Source organism: Phaenicophaeus curvirostris, chromosome 5, assembly GCF_032191515.1.
Source record: "Phaenicophaeus curvirostris isolate KB17595 chromosome 5, BPBGC_Pcur_1.0, whole genome shotgun sequence".
NCBI lineage: Eukaryota > Metazoa > Chordata > Aves > Cuculiformes > Cuculidae > Phaenicophaeus > Phaenicophaeus curvirostris.
In genome coordinates, this window is record NC_091396.1 from 442,362 (window position 1) to 455,893 (window position 13,532).

At 54.1% G+C, this 13,532-nt stretch overlaps 1 protein-coding gene across 1 annotated transcript in view; it reads right to left on the reverse strand.

The window, feature by feature from the left end:
• The window catches only part of IGHMBP2 (immunoglobulin mu DNA binding protein 2), a 30,096-nt gene that overhangs the window by 4,342 nt on the left and 12,222 nt on the right, over positions 1 to 13,532 (reverse strand). The window contains exons 7-12 of the mRNA XM_069857180.1: positions 13,153 to 13,300; positions 10,678 to 10,852; positions 4,924 to 5,106; positions 2,266 to 2,384; positions 1,815 to 1,909; positions 880 to 1,003 (exon numbers count right to left, since the gene is read on the reverse strand). Coding sequence (XP_069713281.1) covers positions 880 to 1,003; positions 1,815 to 1,909; positions 2,266 to 2,384; positions 4,924 to 5,106; positions 10,678 to 10,852; positions 13,153 to 13,300 — 844 coding nt within the window. The remainder of the gene's footprint in view (positions 1 to 879; positions 1,004 to 1,814; positions 1,910 to 2,265; positions 2,385 to 4,923; positions 5,107 to 10,677; positions 10,853 to 13,152; positions 13,301 to 13,532) is intronic.

Genomic DNA, 13,532 nt, shown 5'->3' on the forward strand with positions numbered 1-13,532 from the left:
CGGGAGGAGACACCAGCTCCTGCTGCGCAGTGAGGTGAGTCACTCATGAATGAGGACTATTCTTAGTGCTGTCCCCCACCTCTGTTCTCCCCTCAACGCTGCTTCTCTTCCTCTGGGCTTTCTTAAAAAAGATAAAAGCCGCCTCCTTCCATACATCCTTTGCCTTTTTTTGCCTTCCAGCCCTCCCAGCGCACATCCAGAGCCTCAGCGTCCGCAGCAAAGGGATCGCAGTGAGTGCTGGTGTGAAAGGGGGTCCCAGTCCTGCTCTCCCCTCCACTCAGCCGGCTGCCGCAAACCCTCCAGGCTGATGGCTCCCTCGAAGGAGCTGCAGAGCTTTTTTCCAGCTCTTGACTTCCGCTGCAGCTGCTGATTGGAAAGAATCTGATTTTCCGCTCTAGATTTTGCTCCCAACAGAAGCATTTTCCATGTGTGACTTGTGCTGCCAGCTCCCACTTGCGTTCCTCGGAGGAGTGACCCAAACCAGGCTCCAAACCCAAGGAAGAAGCTGGAATTTTCAGCTTTTTGCTTGGCACTCTGGTGAATGCGGTGTTAACGTGACGTGTGCCGTTCTTAGGACCCTGATTTAAATATACTGAGGCCTTAAAAGCCAGGAAATCTTTAAGCCAAGCAGCCCTGGTCTCCTTCTTCCCTGCTGCCCAGCGTAGGAGACTCCTCTGCAACCAAGACAGCAAATACGTTCACTAAAAAGAGGCTGCAAAGGAAGGTTCTTGCCAGTAAATTCACCCAGAGCAAAGCGCCGGAGACTGCAACGACACCCTGCACTTGGCAATGTGACAAGAGGCCTTGGAGCGATCACGCAGTCCCCGTTTCTCTCCCGTTCCCCGTGCAGTAACGCCCCATCCCACAGCCAGCACTCACCTTTCCTGTTGGACCTCACGAACGATAGGATCACCGCCTCCTTCTCTCTTCCTTGGAAGCCGTCAACGGATTTAATTTCCAGCTCTGGGTACCGGTGGCAGAGGTGCTCTCGTAGCATGTCCACCTGAAAAACATGCGACAGGTATGTTCTAAAGAGCAGTGAGAGGTGAAAAGCATTAAAATGGCTCTGTTTTGGTAAAGTCTCTTTCTCTAAAACCCACAAGGATGGGCGCTCACATCTCCTGAATGTCAAACGCTGACTCCTGAGGGTGGAAGTGGAAAATACCTGGCTAAACATCTCTTCCCTCCAGAGCATCAAGCTGCTTAAATGTACAGAGATAGATGGCCACAGACACTGATGATACAGTTTGGTTCAGTTCTGGAGTCCTTAGTACAGGAAGGACTTGGATCTTTTGAAGCGAGGCCAGGGGAGGCCATGGAGATGATCCGAGGGCTGGAGCACCTCCTGTCCGAGGCCAGAGAGTTCGGGTTGTTCAGACCAGAGAAGAGGAGGCTGTGGGGAGACCTTAGAGCAGCTTCCAGGACTGAAAGGAGCTCCAGGAAAGCTGGGGAGGGGCTCTGGATCAGGGAGGACAGGGACAGGACAAGGGGAACAGTTTGAAGCCAAAAGAGGGGAGATGGAGATGAGATCTTAGGGAGAAATGTTTTGCTGTGAGGGTGGGGAGGCCCTGGCCCAGGTTGCCCAGAGCAGGAGTGGCTGCCCCATCCCTGGAGGGGTTCAAGGCCAGGTTGGATGGGGCTTGGAGCCCCTGATCCAGTGGGAGGTGTCCCTGCCCATGGCAGGGGTGGGACTGGAGGGGCTTTGAGGTCCCTTCCAACCCAACTCATTCCATAATTCTATGAATCCAGTTCCATGCAAATGCTCTGTGTGCACATGGGAAGCAAAAGGTGATGCCAGGAGGCAGTCATCTCACCTGGAGGTTGTAAGGGGCCACAACAGCGATGTCACGTGCCCTCACACCAGCGTCCACCAAGGCCTGGATGTGCAAACCAGCCAGCTGCACCTCCCCTGGGGCAGAAAGGAGACAGGGGCGGTAAGGGGAAAGGCTGGTGGGCAGAAGCCAGAGCTCCCAGCTTGGACACGCTGTGGCATCCATCACCTGGATCCTCCATTGCTCCACGGCACAGAGAAACGTCTCTGCAAGGGACCAAGGCAGACAGCGTGGCCACACGTGAGATATATTCCATGACTGTGGCCCTGTGGCCACTCTGCTCTGGCTCAGAGGCCTTTGAGCTTGAGGATTTTGAGAGGAAATGATGTCTCAAAGAAGCAAGTCTCCTGGGGACCCCGCCTCCCCCCTCTGGAGGGGAACAAGCCCACGGGAGGCTGAGGACCTCCAACGACCATTTTCTGAACACCAGTACCTGGATTCCCCTTCGACTGTTCGTCTTCCACTTCCAGCTCCAAGAGGCCGCAGCCAGCAGTGTCTATAAGCAACAAGGGAATCGTGGTCTCTTCCGTAGCGCTGACGCCCGGCAGGTCCCTGCACAAGGGATTCGGGAAAGGGCCAGTTAACCACGCTGGAATGGGATGATCAGTTGTGCCGTTCCTTACTCCTCCCAACAACACTGCAAGGACAGAGGGACAACCAGCGCGATATCGCTGTGACCGCTTCCATGGGGAGCTGTTCTTGTGCTCCACCACCCTCTGGAGTCCTTGGGCTTCCTGGGTTCAATGCTGGGACCGCAGCCCCAACCAATGGCACAGGGGAATTGGCAACACCAGGAAGCCATGGCTGAAGAGCCACTATTGCTCCACACCACGGGATTCCATTTAAATGCTCTCCTGAAGGAAGAGCTGAGGCCTTGGAGACAGTGGCAGGGCCAGGCAGCAGCACCAAGAGCCTTCGCACCAGCTTCCAGTCACTGTAAGGCAAGGGCACAGCACGTGGGGGTTGTGTCTTGCTTAAATGGCCTCAAAGAGGAGGATGTGCGGACCCAGGGAGATGTGGCAGCCACGCTCCAGTGTGCACGGAGTTGAGGGGGACAGGCACCTCAGGTATCACCGAAGACTTGACAAGAGCGCTGTTGGGCAGGAGGAGAAAGCGCGGCACAAGGAACCACAGAGGAATTGGGTTCTCAGTGTTCCTACATCTAAAGCTGCTGCGTTCAAAAATCAATATTAATGAACCATACTTTCACCCCCCCAAAGGAAGCTGCCGGCTTGATTCACAGCCCAGGAAGAGGATGGGCATGTGGGGCAGAAGGGAAAGCCTGGAGATGGCAGGAGAGCTCCAAAACAAGGCCTTCCCAGGACTCCCAGCACTGCACGTCTGCTTCTCCATATTCATACACAACCGATGCCCTGGGCTCCAGACGTTACTCACTCTGTTGACAACAATAGTCTCCTCTCTTGACTGGAGCTCATTTTTCTCCTGTCTGAAGCCACCGCTGCTGTAACGCGTGGCTGGGAAGGAATGGAGATCGATGTAGCTGTGGCAGGGAGCCAAAGCCGCTGCAGAGGAGCCCAGGATGCACCTTCCCTGCTCCTACTACAAGTCAGCACCCAAAGGAAGAGCCCTCCCCTGGCTCTGGCCACCTCAGCCCAGCGACTGGATCCAGGCACAAGGTACCTTCCCCATTTTCCAAGCAACCAACTTCACTTTCCATAATCTCCTCCAGAACAGGGCCACCTCCAGCTCTGTTGGTGTTTCCTCCCCTGGAGAGGGTACGCCGGGCTTATGTCTTTGGAACATCAAACCTCACAGGCTTTCCATCTCCTTTATACCCGCTCCCTTTACTGCCCTACCTCTGTCTGCACCTCCGCAGGCAAAAGGCTTTGAACAAAAGCCAAATTCTCCATGCAGATAATCCCGATTCTGTCTGCTTGCAGTGGCTTGGAAAGCCCTTGCAGCATCTCTCAGTGCCAGGAAAATTCTCGACTCTGGGAATGTCACTTCAGAGAAGTCATTATCTACAACAGTCTTTGAGGTGAGAGAAGAGTTCCTGCTCTTCTAAACCAGTGAGATTGTATTGAATTGGCTGTTACCTCAGAGGCAAGCTGTCCCATGTGCTGAGGGAAAATAAACCAGCTCAGCAGAGGAACAAAGCTGCCTCTTCAACTTCTCAATGTAACGGTTTCAAACCATTTTGCTGAGGGCTTGTCACGGCTATTTTCAATTTGCAAGTTAAATGGAAAAAAATAAAAAGCATGGCATGAAGCACAAACAATCAAGGAGAGGGTTTTGTATGGCCTCGATCTTGGAATTAGATCTGCATGGCTGAAACTCCTAAGCATTTGCAGTTAAAAATGTACTGCTGAAAATACAAGCGCACGGAGCCGGCAAGCGCTGCGACACTCCCTGCTTCTCCGAGTCCGGCAGAGAGAATGAATGTTTCCCTCCCAGCCCCGTGCTGCCTGCGGCTTCAGGCAGCAGCAATTCCTGACAGGCGCAGCGCTGTGTTGGCAAACAACGGTCTGTGCTGGCGTGCAGTGAGAACGAAATGCCAGTCGTTTCCTCTGAATTCCCAAAGAAAAAGGAACGACTGCAGACAAGGAATAGATCCAGTGCCATGAGACCCTCAACTCTCTCTGCAGCTCCTGAGAGGAGGTTGTGGTGAGGCGGGTGCTGGGCTCTGCTCCCACGTAACAAGGGACAGGATGAGAAGAAACAGCCTCAAGTTGCACCAGAGGAGGTTTAGATTGGATATCGGGGGAAATTTGTTTACTGAAAGAGTGGTGAAGCCCTGGCAGACGCTGCCCAGGGCAGTGGGGGAGTCTCCATCCCTGGAGGGGTTCAGGAAATGTGTGGCCATGGCACTTAGGGACACGGTTTAGCAGGCACGGTGGAGTTGGACTGGAGGGTTGGACTGGATGAGAGGTCTTTTCCAACCTCAGTGATTCCATGATTCTATAATTCTACAAGCTAATGTTTCCTCAATGAAATAAAGGATGCATCAGAAATGCTGTGGCGGGGCCAGGAGGAACATGAAACTCCACCACAGGAAAGGCAGAAACCCTGCACGCGATGGGGTGGCAAAGACCTCTCTTGCTCGTACGCCGGCGAGGGGCAAGCCGCTTACTTGAGCAAGTGCTGGGCTACCGAGGGGTGAGCAGTGAGGCGACCGCCGTACATCTCCGAGGAAGCCCACTGCATGATGGCCTGGTGCATGCGGTACTGCACCGTCAGCATCTTCACCACCTTCTCGCCGTACCCTGCGATGAGACGTTCCATCAGGCTGAGCGAAAGGCCCTCGGCAGCTGCCCTGCATGGGAAAAACAAGTCAGAAGTGGAGTCTCCATGTCTGAGCCCAAGCACTGAGCTCAGGCTCAGCCTTAACCCTCCGCAGGATAAAGCCTCCGCCAGCAGCTCCTCCCGACGGACACAGCCCCGGGACCGAGCGTGGCGTTGATCCGCACTAATGGGGTTGAGATGCAACGCAGCTGGAGCACCACAATATCTGCTCTGGACCCTGTGGAGCACCCTCCTGCTGGGATGGCGTTACCTCCCTGCTGTTCCTGCTCCAGCTCCCCTGGGCACCAGCAGGCAGTGGAACGGGAGCAGGAGAAGGCCGCAGGGTAGGCACATTCCCCTCCAGGCTCCCCAATGGGATGAAGATCCTCAGGGAGAGATTTCTGCCTTGCACGGAGATCAGATCCACTTGAACACCTCGGGGGACGCCAGCTTCCCTTTCCCACGTCATGCAAACAGTGTCAGGCATCCCTGGCAGCAGTGGTCGCTTCTCCCACCTGGATCTGCTCAGCATGGTTGGAATAAGATGAGCAAGGAGACCCAAGATCTCTGCTTGGGGGAGCAGCTCCAGAACAAAACCCTCTTAACCTGTAAGCTCATCCTATCCCTAGTCCCATCGCTCATAACAAGCTCTTCTAGCACTCACGTAACTGCAAGCTCAGCAACGGCATCACAGAATTGTTAAGGTTGGAAAAGACCTCTCAGCTCATCCAGTCCAATTGGCAGCCCAATCCCACTGTGCCACCTAAACCATGTCCCCAAGTGCCACAGCCACACATTTTTTGAACCCCTCCAGGCGTGGTGACTCCACCACCACCCTGGGCAGCCTCTGCCAGGGCTTCACCACTCTGTCAGTAAAGAGATTTCTCCTGATATCCAATCTAACCCTCCCCTGGCACAACTTGAGGCCACTTCCTCTTGTCCCATCACTTGTTACTTGGGAGAAGAGCCCAGCACCCACCTCACCACAACCTCCTTTTTGGGAGCTGCAGAGAGCGATGAGGTCTCCCCTCAGCCTCCTCTTCTCCAGGCTAATGCGCCCCCGTTCCCTCTGCTGCTCCCAGAACCCTTGTTCTCCAGCCCCTTCCCCAGCTCCGTTCCCTTCTCCAGCGCCCTCTCTTCAGAGCCACCCAATGCATTCACATCAGAGCTCGACCCCAGATCTTGAAACGCTTGGTGCCAGTCCAGCCAGACCTAACGTTTCACCGAGCTGCTTGCTGCTCGCGCAGTCTCACTGCTCCTGGCCTGCTCACCCCAGACAAATGCGCTCGTGCTTTTCAGCCCTTCTTGCTTTATTGCCCATTAAGAAAACCAACACTCCAGCGCTACTGGCAAAGCTCCCGGGCTTATATCTGTGACACAAATTAATGGAGCTCCTGATGAAACAAGCTTTTCAGGAGCCAAATCGCTTTCTCTTTGCTGTGCAGAAAGGGTTTGTGAGATATGTTGCCTAACGGATGGTGCAGCCTGAGGAGGGACGAGAGTCGCTGTACCTCGATTCTGCATTCTGAGCATGTCAGACCGTAAAGTGTTCTCTATTCTGTGCATCCAGCACATTGTATATAGAACCACAGAATGGTTTCAGTTGGAAAAGACCTTTAAGATCATCGAATCCACCCATTGATCCAAACCTGCTAATTCTGCTACCCGACCATGTCCCCAAGTACAACATCTACTTGTCTTTTAAACCCCTCCAGGGATGGGGACTCAACCACTGCCCTGGGCAGCCTCTGCCAGTGCCTGAGAACCCTTTCAGTAAAGAAATTCCTCCCAATTTCCAACCTAAATCTTCCCTGACGCATCTTGAGGCTGTTTCTCCTTGGCCTGTCACTGGCTATGAGGGAGAAGAGCCCAGCACCCATCTCGCTACAACCTCCTTTCAGGCAGCTGCAGAGAGCGATGAGGCGCAGAGCTGTTCATGGTGCAGGGTTCTGGTTGCCACCAGAACACAATGAACCAGCACCGTGATGATGAAATGATGACAGGGAACAGCTCAGGAAAACGCTTTCCGTCAAGGCTAAGGGCACAGCACACATGCAGCTCCCGCCGTAGGAAGCGTTACACTGCACACCGCCTCGTTTGCTGTCCTGGCCTCGTTAACAACGGGGCACTCGGTAAACAAGAGACTGCAAAGCCATTAGAGCTGTGGAAGAGTGCACTGAGAGTCAATCTTGCTGAGAAGCCACGTCTCATCAGCTCTGCTTCTGCCACATCGCAGTGAGCAGCACATGGGGGGAAAAAGGGTCATAAACTCCGAAGGGACACAACTCCCAGATTGGGGGACAGCACAGCTTTTCAAAGGCTGGGGGAATGTTAAAGAACATTAAAGAACACACACAGGTGCCGAGGTTTGCAGAATGGATCCTGTGCTTCACACAGCAGAGGCTTCCAGCTGTGCTGTGCATTTTGCTGCTGCTCTTGAACTGCAGAGAGCGAATGTGAAGCCTCTGCAGCTCCCCAGCCCCAGCGCTGCTGCTGGCACGGCTGAGCTGCCCTCACCGCGGCCCCTGTGCTCCCAGAGCACGGGAGAACAGCTCGGGGGGGAAGAAGCCATCTGCCAGCGGCGGCTGGGCTTTCGGGAGAGGAAAGGGATAGAGCACGATGGGGGAGCTCATTCCAGTTACCAGGAATTGGCTTTTCTCCTTCCAGGCTCACAAGTGAACAAGAAGGCACTGAGAGCCCAATCCTCCCCACTCTGCTCTGCCCATGGGGTGCACTGAAACACAGCCTGGATCACAGATGGTTTGGGTTGGAAGGGACTTTACAGGTCGTCCAGTCCTACCTCCCCTGCAGGAGCAGGGACATCTTCAACCAGGTCAGGTTGCTCAGAGCTCCATCCCACCTCATGTTTCCAGGGATGGGGACTCCACTGTCTCCCTGGGCAACCTGTGGGATTCAGAGCCCAGCTCTTTGCCCACAACGTGACCTCTGTCACCAAGACAAAACACTTCAGGTCCCCTCCAGCAGCCATCTCCTCCCACCAGGCTAATGAAAATGAAAGTCAAACACTGAGTTTCCCATCAGCGATGGGTCTCCTGGGGCCAGGTGGGCACTATGAGGCTTCAACCGCCCTGACCAGCCTCACCTGGCCCCATTTAACCCCAGCACTGCCCCTTTGGTCCCTCCCCGAGTTATGTCCTAGCTCATCTCCTGGATGGAGAGATCTACAGAACTTGGATCAGTGTTGCAGGTCATTTCGATCCTGCCTCCAGCTCTATGTAGATGGATTCTGGACCCGTGCGATGGCTTTGTTCCTGGCTCACCTCTGCACAGCCCATAGGGAGGCTGTGCAGAACCCCCCACCTCCTCTGGATATTGGGGATTTGCATCAGTCCTTGCAAATATGAAGGAGGGAAGGTTGGTTGTTCCATCTGCAGAGGTAACCAAAGAAAAACAAGGCCTGATGATCTTCTGTGTCAAAGCAAAAGCAAATCCATGTGGATCTGACAGGCAAAGCAGCAAACTGCTGAGCATGAGGGACCTGCACGTGGATTTGGGATGTGGAGACGTCCAGACTGACGAGAAACAAACAAGATGGCAAAATAGCCCTGTGCTTGGCCAAGGAACGAGTTGAGAGCAAGAGGTCTGGTAAGAATCTGCAGAGTGTAATAACAAATTAATAAATCACAGCTCTGTTATGGAGGTCAATTAATTAGAATGTCAGAGAAGGATAGAATGAGGACTAAAATGAAAACAAGGAAAACAAATGTTCCTGCCAGGCAGCAGAAAGTGTCCTGAGATGCCCCTCGGGAACGGGCCAAAACCCAGTAGGAGCCTTGAAGGCGACGTCCATGAGCTTTAAAGTGAGAGGGGAACAGCGGCGACTGGCATTTGCCATCGTGGGGAGGTCTTCCAGAAGTACCACATCCAACCTGGACAAGATGTAGGTGAATGTACTGGAAGGGGTGTGTGGGGATGCCCTCTGCATCCTGACATAACTCCAGGTATGTTGAAAAGCAGTCCTGTCTCTGCGCTCTCTGATCCAGAGCCCCTCCCCAGCTTTCCTGGAGCCCCTTTCCACACTGGAAGCTGCTCTAAGGTCTCCCCACAACCTTCTCTTCTCCAGGCTGAACAACCCCAACTCTCTCAGCCTGGCCTCGCACAGGAGGTTCTCCAGCACTGGATCATCTCCGTGGCCTCCTCTGCACTCGCTCCAGCAGCTCCGTGTCCTCCCTGTGCTGAGGATCCAGAACTGGACTCGGGGCTCCAGGTGGGTCTCCCCGAGCAGAGCAGAGGGGCAGGATCCCCTCCCTCCCTGCTGCTCCCACGGCTCTGGATGCAGCCCAGGACACGGGGGGTGTCTGGGCTGGGAGCTCCTGTGGAGCTTCTCCTTCCCCAGCACCCCAAGCCCTTCTCCTCAGGGCTGTTCCCAGTCCATTCTCCGCCCAGCCTGGGTTTGTGCCGGGATCGCTAAATGCTGACACCATGGAGGAAAAAGCAGGTAAGAAGGCAGACAGGGCCCTGAGCTGAGCACAGGCTGCATGGAAGCCTCATTGTCCGATTGTGCTTGCAGCGCGGCCCTTCAAAGCATCCAAGTATTCCTGCTGAAGGAAGGCTGCCCACCTAGGCAGGGCTCCCTTCCCATGCCGTAGTGACAGCCGGTCCTTCTGCCAGCCCCATTCAGCCCCGCTAACTTTAGACCCTTCCCTGAGGCCCCAAAAATAGGAGCCCACCCACTGCGGGTCTGCTGTCATCAATGAGAAGGGGAAGGTGGGCGGAAGGGTTGGAGTCCTTGGTATGAATCATCCCTGGAAATAGCTTATCGCTTCCATTAACCAAAGAGGAGCTGGTGGTGATTTGGCGCCTTAACCAGAGCTCTAGAAATACCAGACAGGATGGAGAGGGAATTTGCCTTTGTGGTGCATCTTGCACCCTGTGGGGACTGCAAAAGCACAAAGTGGTTGTCTCTCCATCTGCATCACGCAGGGGACGGCTCTGCAGAGAGGACGCTGGATTTGGTTCAGTAAAGCAAATGCTTTCATTCAGCAGTAATTAAAACCAAGGCCACCACTTCTCTGGGTGATCTGGGCGAGGGCCTCCCCACCCTCACCGCAAAACATTTCTCCCCAAGATCTCATCTCTATCTCATCTCTTCCAGCTCAACACCATTCCCCCTCGTCCTGTCCCTGCCCTCCCTGATCCAGAGCCCCTCCCCAGCTTTCCTGCAGCCCTTTTCAGTGCTGGAAGCTGCTCTAAGGTCTCCCCGCAGCCTTCTCTTCTCCAGGCTGAACAACCCCAACCCTCTCAGCCTGGCCTCACATGGGAGGTGCTCCAGCCCCCAGATCACCTTCATGGCCCCCTCCTATCTGCATTTCTGTAAAGCCCTTGACACAGTCCCCCAGGACACTCTTCTCTCTAAACTGGGGAGAGAGGGGCTTTATGGGTGGACTGTTGGGTGGATAAGGAATTGGCTGGACGGTTGCATTCAGAGAGCAGCAGTGAATGGCTCGATGACCAGATGGAGATCTGAGACAAGTGGTGTCCCTCAGGGTGCTGTACAATTAATCCGCACTAATGAATTGTCTTGGCACTCGAGGAAGTATTTGGATGCAGAAACAACCCGGGGCCACAACCTGCTCCTTACTTGTGCGAGATGATGGTGGGTGGAAGCTGCTTGTGGTCGCCGGCCAGGACGCACTTGGGAGCCCTGAGGAGGGGGATCCAGCAGCTGGCCTCCAGGGCCTGCGCGCACTCATCTATCACCACCAGGTCAAAGTGGTTTTCGGGGAGCAGCTTCAGCGGGCCGTCCGAGGAGGCGCCTGGGCAAGGGAGAGGGCGCACAGCTTAGGAGGGAAGCACAGAAGAGCAAGCAACCCGTCTGTAAAACAAACCACATGCTTTGATTGTGACTGAAGGAGGGAAATGATGTTTCTTTGCAGAGGTTTAGCAATTCAGCTCTGCAGCCCTTGCCAAATGTGCACACACTTATCTGGATACATCAGAACTGTTTTTGCCAATCTCCATTTGTCCTTTTTCGCTCTGGCATCTGGGCCCAAAGGCTTCCAAGCAGCCTTGAAAACAGCAGCGAAACCCGGCATGTTTGGATCCCGCACCCAGAGAAGGAGCAGAGCAAAGGCACCGATCAACACCCACCTTCCTTCTGCTCTCCGCTGCAAACAGCGCTTCCCACCACCAAAAGCGAAAGGATGATGGCTCTGAGATTCCCCTTGCCTGGCGCAGCAAGGGGAGCAATCAGTGGAGACCCCAGCTCCTCCACCCCACTGACCCTGGCTGCTCTGCTCCCTCCTCGTGGAAGCAGAAGGGAACACACACAAGGCTGTGATCAGACAGCTCCTACATCTTCCCAGATGTCCCTTTGCAGAAGCAGCCAAACTCCCTTACACAGCTCCTGCTACAACCCAGATGTGAACCAATATTGATCTGCACATCGGTCACAATGGTACTTCAGAGGCATCAAAAACATCACTGCAATTCATAAGGAAAAGGGATGCTCCTGTGTTATTGCCACATAACTCTGAGCGCAGCTCCGAGCAGGAGGGATTTTGCTTCGCCCCCGTAAATCCTGCTGCGTCTTCAGCCTTGCATCTGTTCAGATGTCACCGTTTGCCAGCTGAGACACCGTGTTTTCCTTTAAAATGATTCCTTCCAGCCTATGTCAATCCTCTCTGCTAACACGGGGCAGAGAGTTTGAGCCTGGCCAACGTTGCCATGCTGAAGGGAGAAGGAAAAGCAATCAGTGGGAAGGTTCCCTCTATCCAAACAGCCCACACCGACACGGCACGCGGTTCTGCAGGTGGTTTTCTTCCCTTACAGCCTCGTAGCTTGACTCAAGTTTATCGACCTCTGTTTAATTGAAGGTCACTGGTGTCCCTGCGTTGCTAAGATAGAGCTCTGTGTGCTGAACCCGCCAACAGCGCTGCGCCCTGCATCAGGAACAATTCCCACACTGCTCCAGACTCCGGGATTGCTTAACCACAGGCAACACAAAATCCAGCCTCACTGTTTGTCCACCACCTTCTGCTGAAGCAGAGCTGCCCAGATCTCCACGCAGGCCTGCAAGCCCCGTGTCTCGGGGAAAACGCATCCAATCAGCATGGAAACCCCATTTTACTGGGAACTGTGAACCTCCCTCTGCTTTTTCAGGCAAAGTTAAAGGATGTGAGAGGACAACACCCTGCAAACACCACACTGGAAGGACTACCAGAGGCGGTGGATGCCCCATCCCTGGAAACATCCAAGGTCGGGTTGGATGGGGCTCTGAGCAACCTGATTTGGTTGAAGATGTCCCTGCATGGGGGGTCGGACTGGATGACCTGTAAAGGTCCCTTTCAACCCAAACCATCCCATGATTCTGCATCTGTCCTTTAATCTCCACACCGGTAACTCACAAATGCCCACAACGTTCTTTTTTATGACCTGAAATTGTTCGTGTTTCCCTTCTGCAAATACTCCCTGAGCAACTAAGTCTGAGGAGGATAAGTGAGCCCTGGAGGATCACACATCTGAGCTAGAACAGTGCTTCAGCACGTGGTAAACTTGAAGCCCTTGTGCTCCCCATCGATTGGAGGGGAATTGCTTTCCTTCTTGTCGATGTAGATGTGTCTGCACGCGCTGCCTGATGAGTCCCTGGAGCTGTTCCCTAAATCCCATGTCACTGACACCACTTGGTGACTTGCAGACCCAACCAAACACAAGCAGAGACCAGGCTGTGGAAACGTGCTGCATTCGATAAGTCATGGAAATCATCCAAGCAGGAAAGCGATCCCACGTGCCTGATGAGATCAATAAGCAGACTGCACACCTCCAGTCGCGCTTGTTTGCTCACTGGAAGCTCAGCTCCTACTCCTCCTGTGGGCTCAAACCAAAGGCTCTTCTAGACCCCGAGCTTTGCTAAACGCCACCACCACCACGAGCCAGAATGTAAGCAGGGAAAATCCCATGGTGGAGGAGCCTGAGAGCACACAGCAAGCTTGACTGAGCTCCCAGGAGCTTGAAGCAGGAAGATCAGGTCTCCCTCCTCTCCCGGCAGGATGCTGCACTGCACGCACGTGGTTCACCTGAGTCTTGGTGAGTCAGGTACCATACTGCAGTCTCTCACCTGTATTTGTAGAGAGGACAACGCTGGCATGGGTAAGGGCTGCAACCATGGCAGTTTCTTCTCGTTCCCTTAGCTCCTTTCTCAGCACCTTAATCTCACTGAGATAATGGCTCCGCTCTCCCTTGTCTTGAGCCTTTTTAGTCTTTGCCTATAAAACAGAAAAATCAAGAAAGAACAGTGTTTCTGGTCCCAGGGATATGTTCAGCCGCCCAGGTAAGCAGAGAACCTGGACAGAGCACGGCTTCTCTATGTCCACCATGATTCATGACCACCAGCCCCATGAAACCTTGGTTTCTATTCCTTCTCCCTGCCACAATCAGCGTTTGTGTTTGTCTTGTGCCTTTGCTGGGTGACAAATCAGGACTTCCTATCTCGTTCTG